This window comes from Callorhinchus milii, unplaced genomic scaffold (genome assembly GCF_018977255.1).
Source record: "Callorhinchus milii isolate IMCB2004 unplaced genomic scaffold, IMCB_Cmil_1.0 Scaffold2, whole genome shotgun sequence".
NCBI classification, from domain to species: domain Eukaryota; kingdom Metazoa; phylum Chordata; class Chondrichthyes; order Chimaeriformes; family Callorhinchidae; genus Callorhinchus; species Callorhinchus milii.
Genome location: NW_024704743.1, coordinates 9,314,290 through 9,336,467, shown reverse-complemented (window position 1 = coordinate 9,336,467; position 22,178 = coordinate 9,314,290). Strand labels below are relative to the sequence as shown.

The window sequence follows — 22,178 nt, the reverse complement described above, 5'->3', positions numbered from 1 at the left end:
CCACAAAGAGCCATGAAGTATGAGTTGCCTCAGTTTGTATCCAAGTCTTTGTGCAGATTTAAATAGCTGGGGAAGCTTGAACTCAAAGTGGTCACTCTTGAGTCTTAGAAGTTGTATTTTACGAAGAAACAAACACATTATGGATTCTATTTAATTCATGGAATTGCTTTTTGGGAAAAGCAAAACTACAGCAGTAAAACAGAAAATGATCCAGTATATGATTGCAGCGGCAAATTAACTATTGCAATACAAGTTTTAATGGAAACCTTTCATGCAAAATTGAGACTCGAGACTCTAAGGCTGCTGCTAAGTAAGAGAATCGCAGCCTGATCCCAGTGTACTGGGGATGCTGCTTGAGTACATTTCTATCAGCTCATCTTGTCCATTAGCAAAGCTAGATGTCACACAGACAATCCTCTTCTGTATTTTTAAATTAATTACGAGTTAAATGTCTCGCAGTCAGTCAGTGAGTAGATTCATGTCATTGCAGTCACCCTGTTTTACTGCTCAAAATAGTCAAACTAGAAAGCAAATTGAGACATCAGAAGTTGACGATGTCTATATAGTAAGTAAGGAGATGGTGTTTTCCATGAAAGTTTGAATCCACACAAAAAATAGATCCTGTGTGTGAATGGGCTAAGTGAAATGTTGCACTGTCCTGAATATCACTGAGGCAAACCATGAGCATTTCTAAGTAACAACAAAGGATCTGCACTTTTAGAGTGCTTTGTCCCATTGAAACATTTCAACACACTTTACAGTAATTACTATCAAGTGGAGTGACTATGTTTTGTATGTAAGTGCAGCAGCTGATGCAAGATCCCACAGCCAGTGAGACGATTGACCAATTTAACTGAAGGATTGTTGAAGTAGTGATTGAAGCTCTCTTTTTCAAAAGTGTCACAGGATCTTTTGTGTTCAGCTGAGAACACGCAGACAGGACATCGCATCTGAAGGACAGCAGCACTGATAATGCAGCACTTTCCACACTACTGTAGTGGAATGCCAACCTTGTCCATGAGCAATAAATAATAATAATAATCCTGGTGTTAAATATGGCATCTTTTATGTTGCAAGGACATCTCAAAGTGCTTCACAGGATTCACTATGAAGTGCAGTGACCATGTGAAGAATTTCTGACGCCATGGGAATATATTTTTAAAAAAAGCAACAATCAGGGTTTCATTTACAGTCTTCGAGTACAATCTCAACACCTGGAGAATCAATAGAAAATTTATGTGCCAAAGGGGGAATATTGTTACATTATCTTCCGTATGTTGCATTTTATAGAAGGAAGCGGCTCGAAGGGATCCAGTGAATGGACAGGAGAACTATAGAAGCTTACCGAGGGATGCTAGCCACTGGTCAAATCAGTTTCAGCGAGACAATGCCAGATCCTCTTTAAGCGCTACTCACCCCATGGTGGACAAGTGGCTGGAACGCCAGGAGCAGGTAGGTGTAAATCCATTCCCAATCCTGAGCCAACATTGTTTTTTTAGGATTCCTAGCAGCCGGCTTTGAGGGGGCACAAGAGTGAGGGAGAGATTATTTAGTCAAATAAATTGGCAAAAATATTCCTTTGTTATACAATGGAAATAACCACTGAAATTCAGAATAAAATTGTTTCCTTTCTAAATTGGATGAGTCGCACCCCCGTACTTAGTGCTGTGTTTCACTGACCTTTCGACAACAGCAACCTGCATTTATATAATGTCCTTCGAGCAGGATAGGATCTCGGAGCACTTAAACAGCATGGAAGAGGTGGATTGTGTTCCTCCAAAGCATGTAGAGCTTGGGTTTCTGGAGTCTGGGACTGAGATGTATTTAAAATGGAGGCTGGAAGAAGTATTCTATTAATGCAAGGCCCAGACATCTGTGTGTCATCACTCTTGCAACCATTACAAGAAGCCTAACACCACTCAAGTTCTGTATGAGCTGTTCCAACTATCCACGTACACTTGCTGACTGACAGTCTGTCAGAAAGTGTTCAATGTTGGTTTGTTTTGTGGCACTAGGAATACAGGAATACAGTTCCTTCAACTACACTGTGAACAAAGTTTGGGATTGGCTGGCTTCCCTTTGGTGAGCAGTAGCCAGCAGCTATCTCAAACAGATGCTTCCTAATGAATGAATGGGAGTCTTAATACTAAATAATGTATGAATAAACTGCATAGTTTAGCAGCTTCAGCCTCACTGATTGTCAGCTGACCGCCTTATGCAAATATTCTATCCAGAGTTGTGTAAAAGCACACGCATATTATGGTTGTTTTCACTTAATCAAGCATAAAGTGTTACAAATCGCACTTTTGTAATTGTTTAAAGAGGAATAATGTAAATGAGTTTGCATGTTAAGACTCGAACCACAATCCTGTACAAGCTTTGAAGGAGTGAGATACAAAGCTACCTGTAACATGGTCAAAGGGTTCAGAAAATAACACCGACCAAAAGTGTGAAGCCTGCCAGGTTCACAAGTAACTGAATCCCAGCCTTTTAATCACCCATATCATCTATCATTTACACGCTGTGTGAAGTATGCAATGTATGTGTAATATTTCAAAAGGAAATAGATGTAAAATATTCAATTAATGCAGATGGACGTGCACAGAAAGCACATTGGTTTGGTGTGGAGAGTCAAGCAGCTCAAAATAATATAAGGTTGAGGTTTCTGTACCACAGTTGGAGCTGGTCCAAGTCCATCAGTAAATCCCAACTAGAATTGGTTTTCCAAAACTCTCCAAAGAATTACTGAACACTTCAAACCCAATCCATCTACAGTATGTCGACTGTGTTGTGTACCATGGGCATTGTGAAATCTAGTAGCTCAGTGGTTAGAGCACTCGCCTTGCAAGCGAGAGACCTGGGTTCGATTCCTGGCAGGGCGAAATGATGGGCAAGTTTCCTTACTCCACAAGCCTCTGTTTACCGAGTAGAAAGTAGGAACCCAGTTGTTTGTTGATTAGCGGATTGCTTTTCCGTGGGTAATAATTCCTTCAAAAAAAACACAACTCTTTGTGGGACACTGCTGTGTGCAATTGGCTGCCACATTTTGCCCACAAAATATACAATTAATTCACTCTGCAGTAGATTTTGTGAAGCGCTTTGAGACGTTTTGAAGATGTGATAAGGTGCAATATCATGGAAGAGTTTGTCACCTCTCACCTGGATTACTCAAACGCACTCTTCGCCGGTCACCCCAGCTCCACTTTTCAAAAGATCCAGCTCATTCAGAACTTTGTTGCCCACATATTTACCTGGACCAAATTCCGTACCCCATCTCACCAAGTCTGGCCAGGCTCCACTAGCTCCCCATCACCAAATGGATCGACTTCAAGATCCTCACACTGTGTTCAAATCCATTGAATCCCTGGCACCTACCTACCTCTCCGACCTCTTCACTTTGCAATCCACCACCATGTGCCTCCGCTCGACTGGCACTGGCTTCCTGCACGTCCCTCGCACCCTCCACTCCACCATTTGACATCGTACGTCCTGAAACTGTGGAACGCTCTCGCTCAATCCCTCCACCGTGCTCTCTCTCTCCCCTTTTTCAAGTCCCGCCTGAAAACCTTTTTTCACTCGCCCGGCTCAGAGTCAGGCTCCACCACTGTTGTGCACTCTGAGACGCTACCCTGTGTGGAGGACTATGTATAAGTGCAAGTTGTTGTTGTATATCAAATGCAAGGATTATTATTATAGTCATCTCTCATGCCTTATAGGTTAGGTTGGACTCAGTGAATATAATAATATAATAATAATAGTAATCCTTGCATTTGATATAGCGCTTTTCACGTCTTCTAGATGTCTCAAAACGCTTCACAGAATAAGCTGTAAAGTGAATTGACTGTATATTTGTAGGCGAAACGCGACAGCCAGCAGTGCCCCACAAACAGTCGTGGATTGAAAATCACCAATTTTATTATTGTTTTGTTTTGGAGGGATGATTATTCGGCATGTGGAGTAAGGAAACTTGCCCAAAGTTTCGCCCTGCCTGGAATTGAATCCAGGTGTCTCGCTTGCAAGGCGAGTGCTCTAACCGCCTTCTCTCATTGTCATTGTCAAAATGTCTTAAAGACCTTAGCGTTATTTACTGTGGATTGCAGTGAACGTGTATTTTGTAGGTTAATGATATAGCCAGTTTGTTCACAGAAACAAGAAGTTAATTAATAATTATTAATTAATAATTAATTAATACGGCTAATAATAATCCCTCCAAAACCCAAAACAATAATAAATTGGTCATTTTCAATGTTTGTGGGACATTGCTGTGCGCAATTGGCTGCCGCGTTCGCCCACAAATATACAGTCAATTCACTTTACAGTGTGTTCTGTGAAGCGCTTTGGGACGTCCTCCCGACGTGAAAAACGCTATATCAAATGCAAGGATTATTATTATTATTAGTAGTATATTGCATTTTATGCCTGAAGGACGTCCCAAGGCAATACAATGTCTCACAAACAGCCATAAAATGAATGACCGGTTTTAGAGAGATTGTTGACCAGGACACTGGAGATAGAGGTGCAGAGATGTGAGGCTGTGTATGTGTGGGGTGGAGGGTGCGGGGGGGGGGGTGGTGCGAAGTGGGATTCACTATCAAAATGTAAAGGGCCAATTCAGGGCATGGGACTGTAAAAATAGCAAGTATCATAGGAATGAAAGAGTGAAATGGATAGACTGAACAGAAAAAATAGTGGATAAAACTATCAGCAATGGGAAATATTTCAAGCAGGACTTAGTGTGCTTCTTCTATTGACTCTTTACCAACAAAACCCAGATATAAGACAATATGCAACTTTGTTAAAAGACTTTAAATAATCCTCAAGGTTGAGAAATGTTTTTATCATAGCTTGGTGACACGTGGGATATACACCCAACATCAATGCTGCACCGATTAATACTTTAAAAATGAACTGGGTATGTATCTGTCTCGGAATAATGCTGCTGGATAATATCGATGGTCAGAGGAATAGGTGCAGATTGAGACAAACATATTACTCAATGGGACACAATGGGTTGTGGTTGACTGGGGATGGAGAAAGTCTGTGGTTAAACAGGCTGGATTTGACTGGTGGATAAACATTCTGTTTCCTCTTTGTTGATTTACCCTGGAGATTGGGGAAGTGTCTGTTCCGTGTCTTTCTCCCACAATTGTGGAGGTCTTGTGTGGCATGTGGAAGGATTTGATGGTGTGGAGTTTGATGGTGCGAATGAGCCTTTGTCATTCCACATTTTCTCATGTGTTTCTGTTGCTCTCAGAGTGTGGTCTCTTCAGCTGCCCTAGTGTAGTGCCCCCATCTTCCTCTTACATTTGAACTTTCCAGTTCTGCTTTGCATTTTGTCACCGAGCTACAAAATTTGCCCTTGAACATTTAGGAAAAGTTGCCAGCAGACGTGAGCAGATTACTGCAGTGGCTGTTTGAGTGATCTGTATATCGATTTAATGAAATCCTGTGCAACTGCACAAGAAATGAAGCTGATTTCTCATTCTGCGGTAAAGAATGCTATTTCACCCATGTATAGTCTGATGTGGGTATGCAGATAGCGTCAGTCAAAGGATTAACTAAATCTGACAGCCATTCGGAGTCTAGTTATACTTTAAAGACTTGAGACACTTTTTTTTTTAAAAATGTGTTTGCTGCAGATTATTTGTGCAAGTTATTCTTTAAAGCATGTTGCAATTATTTTCCATCACACGCTTTTTTAAAACTAGTGATCGATTGACAGTTAGTTTAAAATGTAAAAGAAGAAAACCACCTTCCCCAATGGTCCAGTGGTAAAAGCCATCACTGCACACACCAGGCCATCGCAGGTTCAAATCTTGATTTGTGCGCTGAGTAGGCTGATCTCAGCCAAGGCGATAATAGAGACATTAACAACAACTTGCGTTTATATGGTGCCCCTAATGGAGGGTAGAGCTCCAGAGTGCTTGACAGTGATGGAGCATGACACCGACCTGGGGGAGGGGGAGATGACCGTAGGCACGGTCGCAGAGGATGGTCTTCAGGCGCGACCTGAAGATAGGGAAGGAGGGGGCAAGGCAGACAGATAGAGAAATAGTGTTCCAGAATTTCAGGGCGTAGTGGCCGAAAGCGCAGCCACCAAAGATGGAACTGAGTGCCCGAGGGACAAGCAGGAGGCTAGAGCCCGTTAAGCGAAGGCAGCCGGTAGTGGGTTGGGCAATAAGAATCCAGTGTCTCTTTACGTACAGTGTCCTTTAAAATAGAAATATTCATTAATTAGAGGCGAAGATGGTGGAAGGAAGTTTGGTATCTCCGATGCAAATCTATTTCAGTGCCGTGTAGGTGCAATGGAGCTTTGAAGCGGAAATCCTGTTTTGCTGGGTTTATTTTGCTATTTGGACAGTACTTGGGCTGGCTATCCTGATCGCTGAGGAACCGTGTGATTGCCCATCTCAGATTGCTGTCAGTAAGTCTGCCATCGGTAGGTCTGAGTCCTGAACCCATGAGATCTGCTTGTGTCCTGTGTGATTGTTGAGGCTCAAACACAGGAAAAATGGGCTGAAACTGTCAGGATTGCATGGCTTATAGCCTTTATTACAGGAGTTTCACTCTCTGTATTTACTCTGGAGTTTGGCTGCATCTACACGTAATAAAAAACCTGGGGGAAAAAAATGACTTGTTAACGGAAAAACAAAATTGCTCATATTGCAGCTATTTTTTCCACATCTGTTACCTTAGTGACACTCGGCTCTGAATGCATTCTTTGGCTTTTCACAGGATCAGGCAGCTGAAATGAGATTAGGACTGTGTATGATATTTTTCACCAAAAGTGGAAGCGAAGACAAATGAGTCGAGCGAAAGTCAACTGCATTTTCTGCTCATAAAACCTATGTGAAATTTAATTTGAAACATTGAGAAACTGAGCTTTAGCCCCTGTGGCTCATTCGACAGTTCCAACAATGCAATGAGCTATACAGACCAGGAAGATGCCAAGTTAAGTCACATACAAAATGACCAAAAAGTCATGATAACCACCCTATTATTCAAAAAAAACTTTTTTTTTTAAAGACTTATTAGACATTGTAATGGTATCATGACTTTTTGGTCACCCTGTACATCCTCCATATATACATCCTACATATGAAAGGCGCTGTATCAAATACAATAAAACTCTCATAAGTCGTATTGGTTGGGACCATAACATTTAATATGACTTACGCGAAGTCTTGGATGCAGGCAAACTGTGGAAGTCATAGAAAATCTGATTTAATCAATAATCTACATTGTGCACACTAAACTTAAATCAGTTGGTAAGTGCACATGTAGTAATTCGTCATTGTAGCCGGTAAGTGCATTTGCAATGACTGGTTAAGACTACATTTCCCATGATTCGATCAGTCTTCACCTGTCACTGCTTGCGCACGTACCAGCGCCTTGGGACGTCCTCCTGACGTGAAAGGCGCTTTATAAATGGAATCTTGTTGTTGTTGTTGTTGTACCAGCAAACTTTGGAATCGCATTGAATCGCGGGAAATTAAGTTCTGTGTCGACAGATGAAGACGATGTTTCCTGGGATTCAATGTAAGTGCACCTGGATCGACAGGTCAGGGCGTCATTTCCCAAGTTTCAAGGCTTCCGGTAAGCATGGGAGTAATAGAGGGAAGGGGAGCGGCGTTACCAGTTAGGAGTTGCGTAATACAAGTTGTGTAAAGAAATCTAAGTGTTTTTGGTAGGAAACTGAATGAGTTTTACTGTATAAGGATTATTATTATTACATTTGTTCTCCAAGCTCCAGTTCAGGGAGGTGGGAAAATCACCAGAGTTACCTCTCCTGCTCGTGTCTGGATGTCAGGAAGCGACTTTGAAGATTCAGTTAGGTGATCGTGAAACCAAACCCCAGCAAGGAATTCATGCCATCGTGGGAAGAGGGGATGGGAGAAAATGGGTTGGAGAAATACTGTGTTTTTGAAAAAGAAAACCTATGGGAGTGTGATTCAATTTACACAGAAAGAGCGTGGCCCTTGTAGTCAGTGAGAAACACAACAACTTGTTATCCAGCACCCTTCATGTTGGATAAAATCTTGGAGTGCTTCAGAGATGAAGCACGAAGCAAGGGAGGGTGTGGGGCGGGGGGTGACTGTGGATATGGTTGAAGTGTGACTTAAAGGCAGTTAGAGGGGAACAAGACAGAAGTGTAGAGGGAGGGAGTTCACTCTGCGTTGGAGGGAAAGAGAGAAGGGTGTTAGATGGTCTTATTGGCAGTGATGGTCGAAACATTATTGAAGAGTTACCATGTGTGAAATTACCAAAAGATATTAACCAGGCTCATTCATAGTTAAAATATTTCTCTGTGTAATTTAATATTTATTGCTATTTTAGTGATGCATATATACATAGTAAGATCAATTTGTTGACTTTTGATTCTCCAATTTGCTAAAAATCTTATCACACCAGCCCTCAGCCTGAAGATAGTGGAACACGATTTCATAGAAATATTTCAAAGGAACTACAGTGAGACCCCATTACAGTGTATTTGATTTTAATGTGGGTTCTGCTTATAGCCCGATTGGGACGTGAACCCTGACATCTACTTAACAAAATATCCAAAATGAGGGCAGAAAGCCAGCGAGCTAATTTCAAAACATCAGCCGGCTTTTCGCCTGCTTNAAAAATTGAAAGAATTCTAGGATGTCGGTAGTCCTTAATATGCTTGAGTACATGCAGGAAGGGACGGTAGTGGTCTGATGATTTGGAAATTGCCCATTTGGACTTCCTGTACACTACAAAATGGCCAGCTTGTGGGTCATCATTTTACCACCTACATGCACTCTACAGATGCGCATCGCACAAGAGGTGACATCAGTGGTGACCCGATGACCCAGATGATGGCTATCTTTTAGGGGGTAAAAGCCAGCCGGCGCTTTGTGGTGCATGGGCTTTCTGCGCACATACACAGTGAAGTGTTTGAAGCACTGACTAGTAATCATGCCCCATTATAACACTGGTTGGGATTGTATGAACCTGGCAGTTTTCTGCATAAAGGGACAATCCCAGTATAAAAGTCTGGGGAAAATATCATTGATTTTAAGTGATCAGCCTATGATAGACTCCAATGGTTTCTCTTTGTTGCCGTGATACATAGCCTTAACCTTGAGGAGGGCAAGGTGGTCAGGTTCAGAATTGTATTCAATCATTTTGATCCGTCTGATCCATGGTAATGCTGGCCTTTTTTAACCTTACGACTTACAACCAGTTCTTCGTGTGCTTATTGGAAAAAAAGTCATCAATTTAATTTAGTTTCTTTCAGAATATAACTTACCCAGGTGCCTCACATATAAATTCTGACATCATTGCGACAGAGCAAAGTCTCCTTTCTATGTGTCAGTTGTCAATTAAGAAAAAAAACTACTTCCCATAAATGGTGAAGGCACTGGTATATACAAGCTGGCAAAAATACCATTAATTTGCAGCGTAGATAAAGTACAACCTGTGCTTTCTCCAAAGGAGCTTTGTGGAAATTTAATAGCTTTTAATTCTGTGAAGAAGGTGCCTTAAAGTAACTTGCAGCACTGTTACTGTTAATCTCCGAGCGACTTCACATTCACATTGTTCTTTCGATTACAAAGAATAAAAAAAACAAATAAAGGATCAGACTACAAGCCATAAACTCCTTGAGCCTTACTTAAATAATCCATGAGGCTATGAATGAAATCCTCTGTACCACGCTGGCATTATAACCTGTAATTTTCTTTCTGTAACAAAAACAGAAGTCACTGGGAACACTTGGCAGGTCAGGCAGCATCTATGGAGAAAGGAAAGTGAGTCAACGTTTCGGGTCCACGACCCTTCGTCAGATTTCAGATTTCCAGCATCTGCAGTATTATATATTTTCTTTCTGGATTGGGTTTAATTTGCGTCACATGTGAAATGCATCTTGCAGTCTGATTTGCTGTCCAAATATAAAAGTCAAGTCTGTTAAGTAGTTCGGCAGCTGTCTAGCAGTATTGAGTACTTTTTGGAAAGGGATTTCTGCCAGTGTCCTGGATAATAACCCCCCAGATATTTTGTTCACCCACAAAATATCCAGTCACACCCGTTTACAGTATATCCTGTGAAGCGCTTTGAGATGCCTCAACAACATGCTAAAGAGTTGCATCAAATGCAAGGATTATTATTATTATCATTATTATACATGGTTGTTGGTGGGACATTGCAGTGCACAAATTGGCTATTTTATTTGCATAATAATAAATAATAATAATCCTTGCATTTGGTATAGCGCTTTTTACGTGCTCGTAGACGGCTCAAAGATCTTCGCAGAATATACAGTAAAGTGAATTGACTTCTTGTGAAGCGCTTTCTCCCAAAGTGAAAGGCAATCAACAACAACAAAAAATGACATTTGTATAGCGCCTTTTACGTCGAGAGGACGTCTCAAGAAGCTGGAGAATCAGTGTTATGGACCCGAACTGGAGGTCAGGATCGACGAGGGTAGAGGGTAGGGGGGGATGGAGGGTGATTAAAGGCACGATCGAAGAGTGTCTTGAGACGGGTCTTGATGGAAGCAAGGGAGGGGCGAGGTGGAGGGACTGCGGGATGGAGTTCCAGAAGGTGGGGGCAGAGTGGAGTTGGGGTGGCTGACAAGCAGGGAGTTTGGATAGTCAAGCCTGGATGTTATGAATGTGTGTTTGAGGGTCTTGGCTGCCTGCAGTGTGAGACAGTGGCGGAGCCGGGCGATGTTGCAGAGGTGGGGGAAGGCAGAGACAGTCATGACACGGATGTCGTGTACAAAGGATAATTGAGGGTCAAACAAGATGCCAAGGTTCTGGACTGGCTTACTAAGGTGGAGTGTGCATCCTTGGATGCTGATGTTACCAGTGCCTGAGGTGTGGAGGCACTGACGGGAGACCATCAGGAGGGCCTCGGTCTTATTGATGTTCAACTGTAGAAAGTTAGCGCTCATCCAGGATGTCTGACAGACATTCTGTCAGGACAGCAGTGGTCGTGGAGTGAAGGGTGGAGGCAGAGATAGAGTTGGGTGTCATAGAATCATACAGACAGAAGGAGGCCATTCGGCCCATCATGTCTGTGCCGGTTCTTTGAAAAGAGCTATCCAATTCAATCCCACTCCCCCACTCTCTCCCCATAGCCCTACAAACAAACTCCTCCCCAAATAATTATCTACTTCTCTCTTAAAAGTTGATATCGAATTGGCTTCCACCATCCTTTCAAGAAATGCATTCCAGATCCAAACAACTCGCTGTGTAAAAACGATTTCCCCTCACCTCCCCTCTGTTTCTTTCAACAACTATTTTAAATCGGTGACCTTGGATTACCGACCAACCCGCGATGGAAATAGTTTCTCCTTGTTCACCCTATCAAACCCCCTCATAATTTTTAAAACTTCTATTAAGTCTCCTCTTAACCTTCTCTGCTCCAAGGAGAATAATCCTCGCTTCTCTAGCCTCTCCTGATAATTGAAGTCCCTCATTCCTGGTACCATCCTGGTAAATGCTGTGCACACTATCCAATGCCTTGACATCCTTCCTAAAGTGTGATGCCCAGAATTGAACACAGTCTCTAACTGAGGCCTAACCAGTGATTTATAAAGGTTCATCATAACTTCCTGACTTTTGTATTCTGTGCCCCTATTTATAAAGCCTAGTATCCCCCTTTGCTTTTTTAACAGCTTTATCTACCTGTCCTGCCACCTTCAAAGATTTGCTTATATGAAGCCCCAGGTCTCTCTGTCCCTTCACCCCTTTAAGATTCGACCATCAGCTTATATTGCCTCTCCTCATTCTTCCTTCCAAAATGCATCATTTCACAATTCTCCACATTAAACTTCATCTGCCATGTGTCTGCCCATGTTACCAGTCTGTCTATGTCCATTTACAGTCTGCTACTATCCTCACTGTTTACTACTTTTCCTAGTTTTGTATCATCTGCAAACTTGGAAATTGTACTCCCTATACCCAAGTTCAGGTCATTTATACAGATCAAAAACGGCAGTGGTCCCAATACTGACCCCTGGGGGACACCACTGCACACTTGCCTCTAGTCAGAAGAACAATTGTTTATCACCACTCTGCTTTCTGTCTCCCAGCCATTCTGTGTCCATGCTACTGGATTGTGTCCGGAGCTTCCGTTATTTCCATCCTTACTTCCCTCAGTAACCTAGGAGAAATTTTGTGCAGATGAATTGGAGACGGTGTGAGAGATAGGATCTGAACCATTCAAGGACAGAACCGTGAAGTTTGAGGTGAGAGGAGAGGCGGTGGAGGAGGATAGAGTGGTCAACGGTATAAAGGCAGCAGAGATGTCAAGGAGGATGAGGAGGCAGAGGGAGCCCTGATCACAGATGGACAAAAAAATCATTTGTCACTTTGACCAAAGCTGTTTCTGTGCTGTGGAGGTATGGAAACCCGATTGGAGGGGTTTGAGAAGGGAGTGGCGGGAGAGGAAGGAGTGAAGCTGGGAAGCAATGTCTCGTTTTAGGACCTTGGAAAGGAAGCAATGACAAATGACATTGTTTTGCGCGTTTCACTTCAGGAGGTCATTAGCTTATGTCAAATGCAGGTATTATTTATTATTATAAAAAAAAGCAATGGAAAGGATGTGTGAAGGCAGGTTGTGCACCTCTGCCATTGAGCCGCCCCCTGCGATTGAAGAGCCTGCAGGTGATCCCTGTCGTGACTCAACATGGAGAATAGCCTCTCCAATGACTTGGAACCAGTGTGGAACAATATCTCAATAGAAAGAAAAATTAATCGGACGCCTTGAGGAAAGGAAGAGAGAAACTGGCGAAGGAAATGCTTTCATAAAAAGAATATGTTCATAAAAGCCTTCAGGCATTGTAACATACTCTGAAACTGTATACCCCTCCACAGGCACATTTTTTTATATTCAATTTTTTGTTTGGTAGCTGAACAGAAAACCCTCTAAGTTCCCTGCAAAGGTCTCGATTCTTATGCATTTTATTTATAAAAATGTTTCAAGTGAAATTCTGGAGAAATGCCTGCAAATGTAACCAAATGACTCCTTCATCATACTGTTTGTGTGTCAGTTGGTAGCACTCTTGTCTCTGAGTCAGGTGGTTGTGATTCCAAGCTCTTCATCAGGACTAGGAACCCATATAGTATAAGATGATACTCCAATGCAGTACTGAGGGTGTGCTGCATTTGTTGGAGATACTGTTCTTTGGGTGGGTGGGATGTTAAACTTTATTTTAGGTTGACATGTTCAGGTTGACATTAAAGATCCCATGGCACTATTCAACAAGAGAAGGGAGTTACTTCCAGTGTTCTGGCCAACAATCCTGCAAATAAAATTGGTTACTCAATCCATGGCTGTTTGTGGGACATTGCTGTGTGCTGCTGCATTCACTCCAAAATAAATCACACTACTTTACAGTAAATCTTGTGAGGTGCTTTTGAGACTTCTCAATAACGTAATAATTTGCTATATGAAATGCAAGGATTATTATTATATTTGGCATTTAGTGCATGCCATTTACCCAATACCTTGTGGAGTCCTGTAACTCAGTGGTTAGAACGTTCGCCTCACAAGCAGGAGACCCAGCAGGGTAAAACGTTGGGCAAGTTTCCTACTCCACAGGCCTGTTTACCTAGCAGTAAGTAGGAACCTGGTTGGTTGTGGATTGGAGGATCGCTTTTCCGGGGGTAAAAATCGGTAAAAAAAAACAATAATAATTTGGTCACTCAGTCCATGGCTGTTTGTGGGGCACTGCTGTGCGCAATTGGCTGCCACATTTTGCTCACAAATATACAGTCAGTTCACTTTACAGTATATTCTGTGAAGCGCTTTGAGACGTCTAGAAGACGTGAAAAGTACTATATCAAATGCAAGATTCTTCTTAATAAGAATAACAGAGTTAGTTGGCGGACTGCTCGGTTTGACCCATAGGTGTAATAGGTAAAAGATTCCCCATTCCATTAGCTTTCCATTTACAACTTGGGTTTTCCAAAGAGGGCCACACGCTTCAAGGAAATGCCAAGTGGGTCAGATACTCTCTGCTGTCCCAAAGAGACTGATTTTCTTCAGTGTTTAACAAATTATCTTGGTGCAGTTGAAGGACTGGCATGTTAGCTGCATGGTGCGATAAAATGAATATTGACTTCTCTGCTTTTAAATGCTAAAAGCTGCTGTAATGGTTGCAGATATGACCTGGAGTGAGCAATAACCATTCAGCACTGTGCTCCTAAAAACCACTTGATTTTTTTTATTTATGATCATTTTTAAGATTGTGTTCTGAGATAATTTTCAGAAGAGAATCGTTTTCCAATGTTTTGAGGGAAAGAACTCAGCCATCTGAGGTGAGGAAGAAGGCTACAGTTCAGGGACTGGGCAGAGCCACTTTTAAACTTCCAGCTATGCGTGGAATAGCGGTTCGTGTGCTCACCTCGCAAGTGAGAGGACCTAAGTTCAATTCCCGGGCAGGGCGAAACATTGGGCAAGTTTTCTTACTCCACAACCCTCTGTTTACTTAGCAGTAAGTAGGATCCTGGTTATTAGTCAACTGGCAGATCGCTTTGTGGAGTAATAATTCCTCCCCCCAAGAATATGGTCACTCACTGCATGACTGTTTTATGGGACACTGCTGTGTGCAATTGGCTGCTGTGTTTTGCCCACAAAATACACACTCAATCCACTTTACAATACATTCTGTTATTCTGTGTGAACAGTAATGTATAATTGCAAATTGCTATTGTAATCATTTGTGAGGACTGGATCTGGACATTTCCTTGTGGTGCGGTCCATTGTGGTGTGGCCTTGTGCAAGCGTAGGCTTGTGTTTGAAAAGCAGCCACCTGTCTGAGGGTTTGGAGAGCTGTTGGTCCTATAAACCTCCCCCCAAGAACAGAGTCAGTGACTGCAGGAGAGAAGAGGACATTGGCCAAAAAGCAGAAACTGAGGCAGGCTTCATACTACAAGAGTGAATGAGAGATGTTTTTCATTGCTTTGGAATTCTACAATTCGATCTGAATCGCGTTTATTTGGAGTCAGTGAGATTGACATTTAAACTGTTGTGGGGTGACTTCCTTGCAGCTCATGTTGCATGTGCTGAAGATTTGCAGAACTAGTTGGCGCAGGAAGACTGAAGTTTCTGTCGACCTCGATTTATTTCAGGCCAAAACAAATATCATAATTATCAAATCCTGCCGGTAGCTAATGTGTATTGCGTCAAGCAAACAAAACCATGATTTACTTGTAACCCTATACCAGATTCAAAGTATTTTAAAGTTGTGCTGTAATACACAACCTAGCTAGATTTTTGATCCCTGAAACCTTTCGCTTATGCCTTTTATTACAGCCGGCAGCTCTATTGGAGAAGCTGGCTTAGGTTCGATGGATTGAGCGGTCTTTTTCTGTGCTGTTCTGCAATTTCTATGAAAAGATTGAAACTATATATGACCAGTCATTGCAAAAGACATCCAGTTTATTTTAGTGCAAGCTCCTTTTGACCCACTCCTCCACCCGGCACATATTACTCTCTCTCTCTCTCTCTCTCTCTCACACACACTGCCACACACATACTCACACACACGACATGTACACACACCACACATCACATCACATATTCACACATCACATATGCACACACCACATACGCACACACTCACATACGCGCACACCCACATACGCACACACCCAAACTCTATGATTATCTGATCCAGATGTCAGGCAGCTGATTTTGCGGCTGTAATTGCTAATGAGGATGTGACCAAAGTGGGACAGAGAGACTCAGTTCACACTTTGCTTTCACTTGCTTTAGTCAATCTGCCCTCATGCATAGCACTTCCTCCTGTGGATCTTGCTGGAACTTCTACATCTGTCTTAATGTCTTACTGAAGACTGTTTGCCTGACACCTAAGTTATGGAAAATATCTTTTGGAGATACTTGTCTGGTTTTATTGGATTGAATTTTAATATCAGAGGGCTTAAAAACAAGTAAATGCAGAGAGACTTCATAACACTAACCTTGAATGTAGATAGGTAATTGAAGGGCCATAATAGATTGCAAGTTGTAAAAATTAATTGCAGCGTGTCCAGTAACTGTTGGCTTGCTATTGGTTTGGATGAATAGGCTATGGACCGATGGCCTATGCATGCGCATCATTGGTGGGCGGGACTTCAGCCACTCTGCCCCCACCCTCTGGAACTCCATCCCGCAGTCCCTCCGCCTAGCCCCTCCATTACCTCCTTCAAGACCCGTCTCAAGACCCTCCTCTTCGGCGTGCCTTCGGTCACCCTTCAACCCCCCCTGCCTTCCACCCTCCCTGATCCCAACCCTCAACTCGGATCCGGAACACTGATTGTCCATGGCCTTGGGACATCCTCCTGACGTAAAAGGGGGTTACTTCTGGGAGCGCTTGCCTGCACGAATGTAACATTTGGAAAGGGTTAAATAGAGGAAATGAAGAGCGTGGAAATAACAGTTCAGCTTTCCTTTAAATTCCACTCGCAGAGTGATTGAGATGTATTTATATAGATTGTGATTCTTGCTCAGAATTTGTTTTCCATTTCAGGAAAGTACAGTCTTAACTCATTTACAGCATCAAACAGTAACCAAATGGACCTGAAATCCACTGAAGTACACCTTTTTACATTTAAAATCTGCTGAGTGTCAATGTACTGAGCGCCACAGATGGTCATCTCATTTACAATCAGATCATCTAATGTGGCTTTAAAACATGGCTGTAAGTTTGGACGAAGCAAATGGATGGTGTGTAAAATAATCCTATCAAGTTAGTGAACGCTAAACTGGTGGCCCTTAATGTTAAACTGGTGACAGTTAACGTTATACATAAAAATATCAAATGTAAGAATTATAAACCCAACTTCCTTTGATCTGACTGCAAAATAGTTTGGAGACAAATGGAGACAATGCCAATGCAAACTTCACACATGACTACTAAGACCCTTTGCTTTTACAGTAATAATAATACATTTAAAGGTTGCTGCTTACTGCTGCCCCGGTAGCGACTGAAGAAAATTAGAATGACAAAAAAACATTTCTGCAAGCAGAAACTGTTTTCAATAATTTTATTCATGTTTATGAACTCGTACATTACTGATCAACTGTGTACCTATGGAATATAGCAGAATGAAAACTTGTCAGTTAGTACGTGGCATAGAGGGACATAATAACCATATTCTTCCAATGATTATCTTCCTTCAATGTGTGTGTTTGTGGGTCGGGGGAGAGTGAGTGGGAGGAAACTAAGCAGGGTTTTTTTTGCAGCTGAAGCTGACTTCAAGGTGGTGTGCTTGGCAACAGAATGTTGGAATAGAGTCAACTGTCTGTGGTGGTCTCAGTCGGGAGGGTTTACAGTACTCCAAAACATTGCTGATGACAGATCAGCTAGTCTGGCTCATCAGCGCTGGGACACTGGGAGCAAATAGTCTTCCCACTCGCACCTGTTAACGTTACTATGATGACAACAACAGCAACTTGCATTTATATAGCGCCCTTCACATGGAGTAGCGTCTTGGAGCACTTAATAGTGGCAGAGCCTGATGCTGAGCTGCGGGAGGGAGGAGGTGACTGTAAGCAAGGTCGAAGTAAAAGGAGGGGGCAAGGCAGAGGGTTTGGGGGAGAGAGTTCTAAAGCTACCATAACAACAACAACTTGCATTTAAATAGCGCCCCTCACGCAGGGTAGCATCCCAGAGAGCTTCAACCATAGCCCTAACAGGTAGGGTGGTCCTAACTATAAGCAACAGGAAGCTTTTGAATCTTTGCATGAAACTCACAAGACATTAGCCTGGAGCCTCATCGTATTTCTGAACTAGGTGGCTTTCTTTTTACAATGAAAAGTAGCAGGTAAGGGCAATCAAAAGACTGATCTATTCTGTCCTTTTTAGCTGGTTTGGGATTTTGGTTATTGAATGGGAGAGGTGGAGGAAGGAGGGGAATGGTTCCTGTGAAAATGTGGCCTGAAGGTCCCAGCGATGCGAGGTATAATTGTAATTTTAATTCTACTTCAGACAGTTCTTGGGTTGTGGATGAATTAAGTGTGGGTAAAACCGTTGCTATGGTTGCATTGTATATCCCGCTGTGTGGATTTGAACACTGATGGATTAGTAGGAATGATTCCTACAGTCAGACCTGTCACCCATAAGCCAGGAACATTAATGTGTACAGAGGCTATGCTGGTAATGGGCACTGTGCAATAACCTTGCGCGTGGCAAGTTAATAAGAAAAACAAACCAAATTAGCAGGGATGTAGTGTAAAGAAGGTGGAAATCAATGAGACCTGATTGTAAGGATGTTGGGAGAACAGGTAAAAATAAATTAAAGGATTAACTTTGAAGTTCAAAGCTGTTCAGATATTAATATATTTTGCTATTCATAAAAGTAATCGCAGAGACTCCCACTTCTCAGCCAGCTCTGCAAAGAATTAAGGAAATGCTGTGCGTGTGAGTGTTATTCAAAGTAGTTGTGCCTATCTGTGACAGTTTTAACCTCAAAACAATTAGGAATTTAAATCGACTCATAAACTAAATCCTGCTGGAATGAACAAGAAGAGCTTTTAATGTTCTAAAACTCTGATAATTGGATTATGGTCTAACTTGTTTGGATAAGTGGGGTTTGTTCTGAGCTCGATTGTTGTTTGAAAGTTGATGTAAAATTCAAAAGCGCATTGAGGTTTGTAGTTTGCGGTATTTTTTGGACAGGTTTCTTAAGAAATGTGTAATTTTAAAAAAAGTTGAGGTGCTGCAGAACCCAGTTAATGATATTTTATAATCATTTGTACTCCATCATATTCTGTAAATTTTAGACATTCGATAATTTCACATCTGCCACCCATCTGTTAAGAAATGCCAATGAGTCATCAAGTTAGCTGACTTGTTACAAGCTGTTCTGCAAAGGTCCTCCCACCAAGCTGAAGACAGACAAGTGTCTGTTGAATGGCTGATGAAGAATCTCTGAGGCTTGGGATGAGAGTTGCTGGAAGACATTACCTCGACTGTGGGTTTGTGAACACACACTTGTATATCCAGGGCTTGGTGTCCACCTTAATTGTAGACAGTATGGCAAGCAGCTGCTATACTCTGCACCTCCAAATGGTGGATCAATTGTCCGATGGGTAGGGATGTGTGTCTGAGTTGTGGGCAGGAGGATGGTGCCTTTTGCACATTTCATGCTCACCAAGGTGTTTGATGGCAGTTCCTGATATTAAGTGAGGGCTCAAACCAGTGCTTGTCGAATGTCATATGACAAGGGACTACCTCCTTGGGGTGGAGGTAAGCAGGGTCTCCTTGGAGCAGTGGTGGCCAACCTGTAGCCCGTGGGCCAGAAGTGGCCCATGCGGCCATCAAATAGCATCTGCCTGAACATTTGCACAAGTCTAGGTTAAGTCCGTGTTCGATTGATCGGTGGTGTATTTTCATTTTTTTTCTTGATTGAATAGTTCTTGATTTGTGGTTATAAATCAAGAAATATTCAATCAAGAACATTTATTTTGTTTGGAGCTTAGCTTAACATGCCACCTGAACCGAGAATCGGTTTAAGTGAGGGTGCCAAGCAACTCGGCCAAAGTATAAAAGAAAATGACTATTTGGTGCCTGCTGGTATTAGACCCAAATGTACGAACATGGTGATCTCAATTAGCATTCAAGTGATGCCAGAGTTGTAGTGGTACTGTATTATATGCTTGATGGCTTCAGTGTGCGACCTCTAATCCCACATTTTTACATGATGGATAGTATCAAGTGTATCCTTGCATGTCAAACATGCAGTTAATAAATGCATTTCTTGTTTTTGGAAATATTTTACAAAGGGAAGTATGCTGGTGGGCTGGAGAGATAAGAATGCTCATGGCGCCTTTCTGGATCTGGGTATTTCTTGGCAGGTAGTCAAAATGGAGATGTGCTGGTGCATTTTATAAATTCTGCTAAGTTTTGTAGCTTGTACGTATTTGATGGTAAGGAGCAAAAGCCCTTGGATACCGTCAGTATGGTAGTCAATAGAAACACTGGAAATGATACCCTAGTGGCTTACAGTGCTGCCCGTTTAGAACCATAGAAACTTACTGCATAGAAAAGGCCATTAAGCCCATTGTGTCTCTGCTGGCTCTTTGAAAAAGCAATGCATTCAGTCTATTTATCTTTTCTTCTGTGGTGGGAAGAATCCCTGCTCCCAATGACCTACCCCTCCAAGTCCTATCGATTGGTCAGGCTGCTTGGCCTGTTGTAGCAGTGCCCTGGAGTGCTGTGGACCCACCTCGCTGCCTCAGAGAATTGAGTCAATTCTGACATTCTGTTGTCAAGCATGTTAGCTTAAAGAAAGCCATTTCATTTCCAAAGAAAATTATGTACCTCTCCTCTCTTCTCTCCATCCCCAGGATGTTAGATCTTGAGGATTGTCGGCCAGGACCCTGGGAGAAACCCTCTTCTCTTTTTTAATAGTGCCATGGGATCTTAAACATCCACCTGAACAAATAGACGGGACCTCAGTTTAACGTCTCATCTGAAGATTGGCACTTCAGCATTGTCGAGGCACTACTCTGTCAATATGAAAATCAGTAATTTTAATGGATATTTCTGAATTAAAAATAAGGTTTCTTTGCAATTATAGTATACTTCCAGGCATTAATTTAATATGATGCCAGTGACAGAAAGCTGGGTGGAAGTTGTTACAGACTGCTTAATTTCAACTTTGTCCCCACAATTGTAGTAAACCCCAGCGAGGGGAATTCCCCCGCAGCGGATCATCTTCAAGATCCTCCTGCCGAGCAACGAGCAAATATTGCGGAGCGGTTGATATTAGAACTGTAGTCGAGACTGAATTCATATTAGCTTTTAAGAGAGAAATAGGTAAATATTCTCAAAGGAGGTGTGTCGTAGGGTCTAGAGAAAAGGCAGGAAAATGGGACTATCTCGATGATTCTGTCAGAGTGCCATCACAGGCATGATAATAATAATCCTTGCATTTTGATGACCACCTCTTGTGTCTGTGTGGCGTGGGTTCCATGATAGGATGGTTCGTGGAAGAAGTGAGCTTGGAAGAGTCGAACGGCTTTCCCTCGTCCAACATTTTCTTATATTCTTAGTCGTACTGTTTATCACAAGTGTAAAACTGAATAGTAGGTACGACATGTTATAGAGTAGATTAGGTCTCACTGAGCCTTATAGCTAACTCTTTTCAAATCAGAGCATCAGTGGGTATGAGGTGGGTTGACGTGCATTTTCATTTTGACATACCTGGTAGCTTCATGACCCACTGGCATCTATGCGTCCTTTAAAGTATAATTATGCATTGAACAACAGTAATAATTTGCATGTTTCTAACACTTCTCAAAATGCTAGGTAGAAATGAAGTAGGAGATCAAGTGTAGGTGGGAGATATTTGAAGACTGAGAAAAAGAGAGAGGTTTTTATGGGGTTTGAAAGAGGGAAGGGAGGCAATGAGGCATTGAGATGTAGGAGGGAAAGTTTTTCTTATAGCACAGAATATCTCATCTGAAATATTATGGGCAATAAAGATTATTGCGTCCACCATGTTATTATAGATTTGGACCGAGCGTGTTAAAGGGGAATGGCTGCTTTAAGTGTTGTATTGTCAGAAGATCAGCACATTAACCACACAAGCTCTCATCTGCCACACTAGAAATACCACCTCCACACACACTTACACACATCCCTAAAAGGATAGTACCCTCTTTTCCCATGAAAGCTGAAAGTGTCTATTTTTGTACAGAACAAAGCCTGCTGTATTGTGGGAGCCAAGGTCACAGCGACATGAAGCTGGATACTCAGTTTCCATGGAAACCAAGGTTTCTATGCACACATTTTACATGATTTCAGATGTGCTGCACAAGATTTCAATGGAGTTAGCAACAACGACTGATAACCCCTTCTGCTCACCCTTGTTGTTGTCCGTTTATGAGGTCGGAAGGACGGAAGCTTTGATGAAGGACACATCCAGCGCATTAACCAAATTTCTTCTTTCAGATGATGATCAACCTCTTATGCCTTTCTGGTTTCATCTCTGATCTTCCAGCGATTTAAATCTCTCCTTTCACCTCTGCTCTCTTGCCCAATGAGCTTGCAGTTGATGCCTGACTATTGAAAGGAAACCACTCGCAGTTCAAAGGATCCTCCCATCCATGCTTCATGTCTTCGTAGCTTCTTAAATGCCTGGAATGAACATAACACATTAAAACACTTGCATTTAATTAAAATACATTTCTGC

The 22,178-nt window shown here is 42.2% G+C and overlaps 1 protein-coding gene across 1 annotated transcript in view; it reads left to right on the top strand.

Annotated features, from left to right (window-relative positions):
• Window positions 1–22,178, top strand: part of LOC103185189 (partitioning defective 3 homolog) — a 524,401-nt gene that overhangs the window by 240,431 nt on the left and 261,792 nt on the right. Inside the window, exon 5 of the mRNA XM_042331877.1 lies at window positions 1,291–1,452. Within this exon, the coding sequence (XP_042187811.1) occupies window positions 1,291–1,452 (162 nt within the window). The remainder of the gene's footprint in view (window positions 1–1,290; window positions 1,453–22,178) is intronic.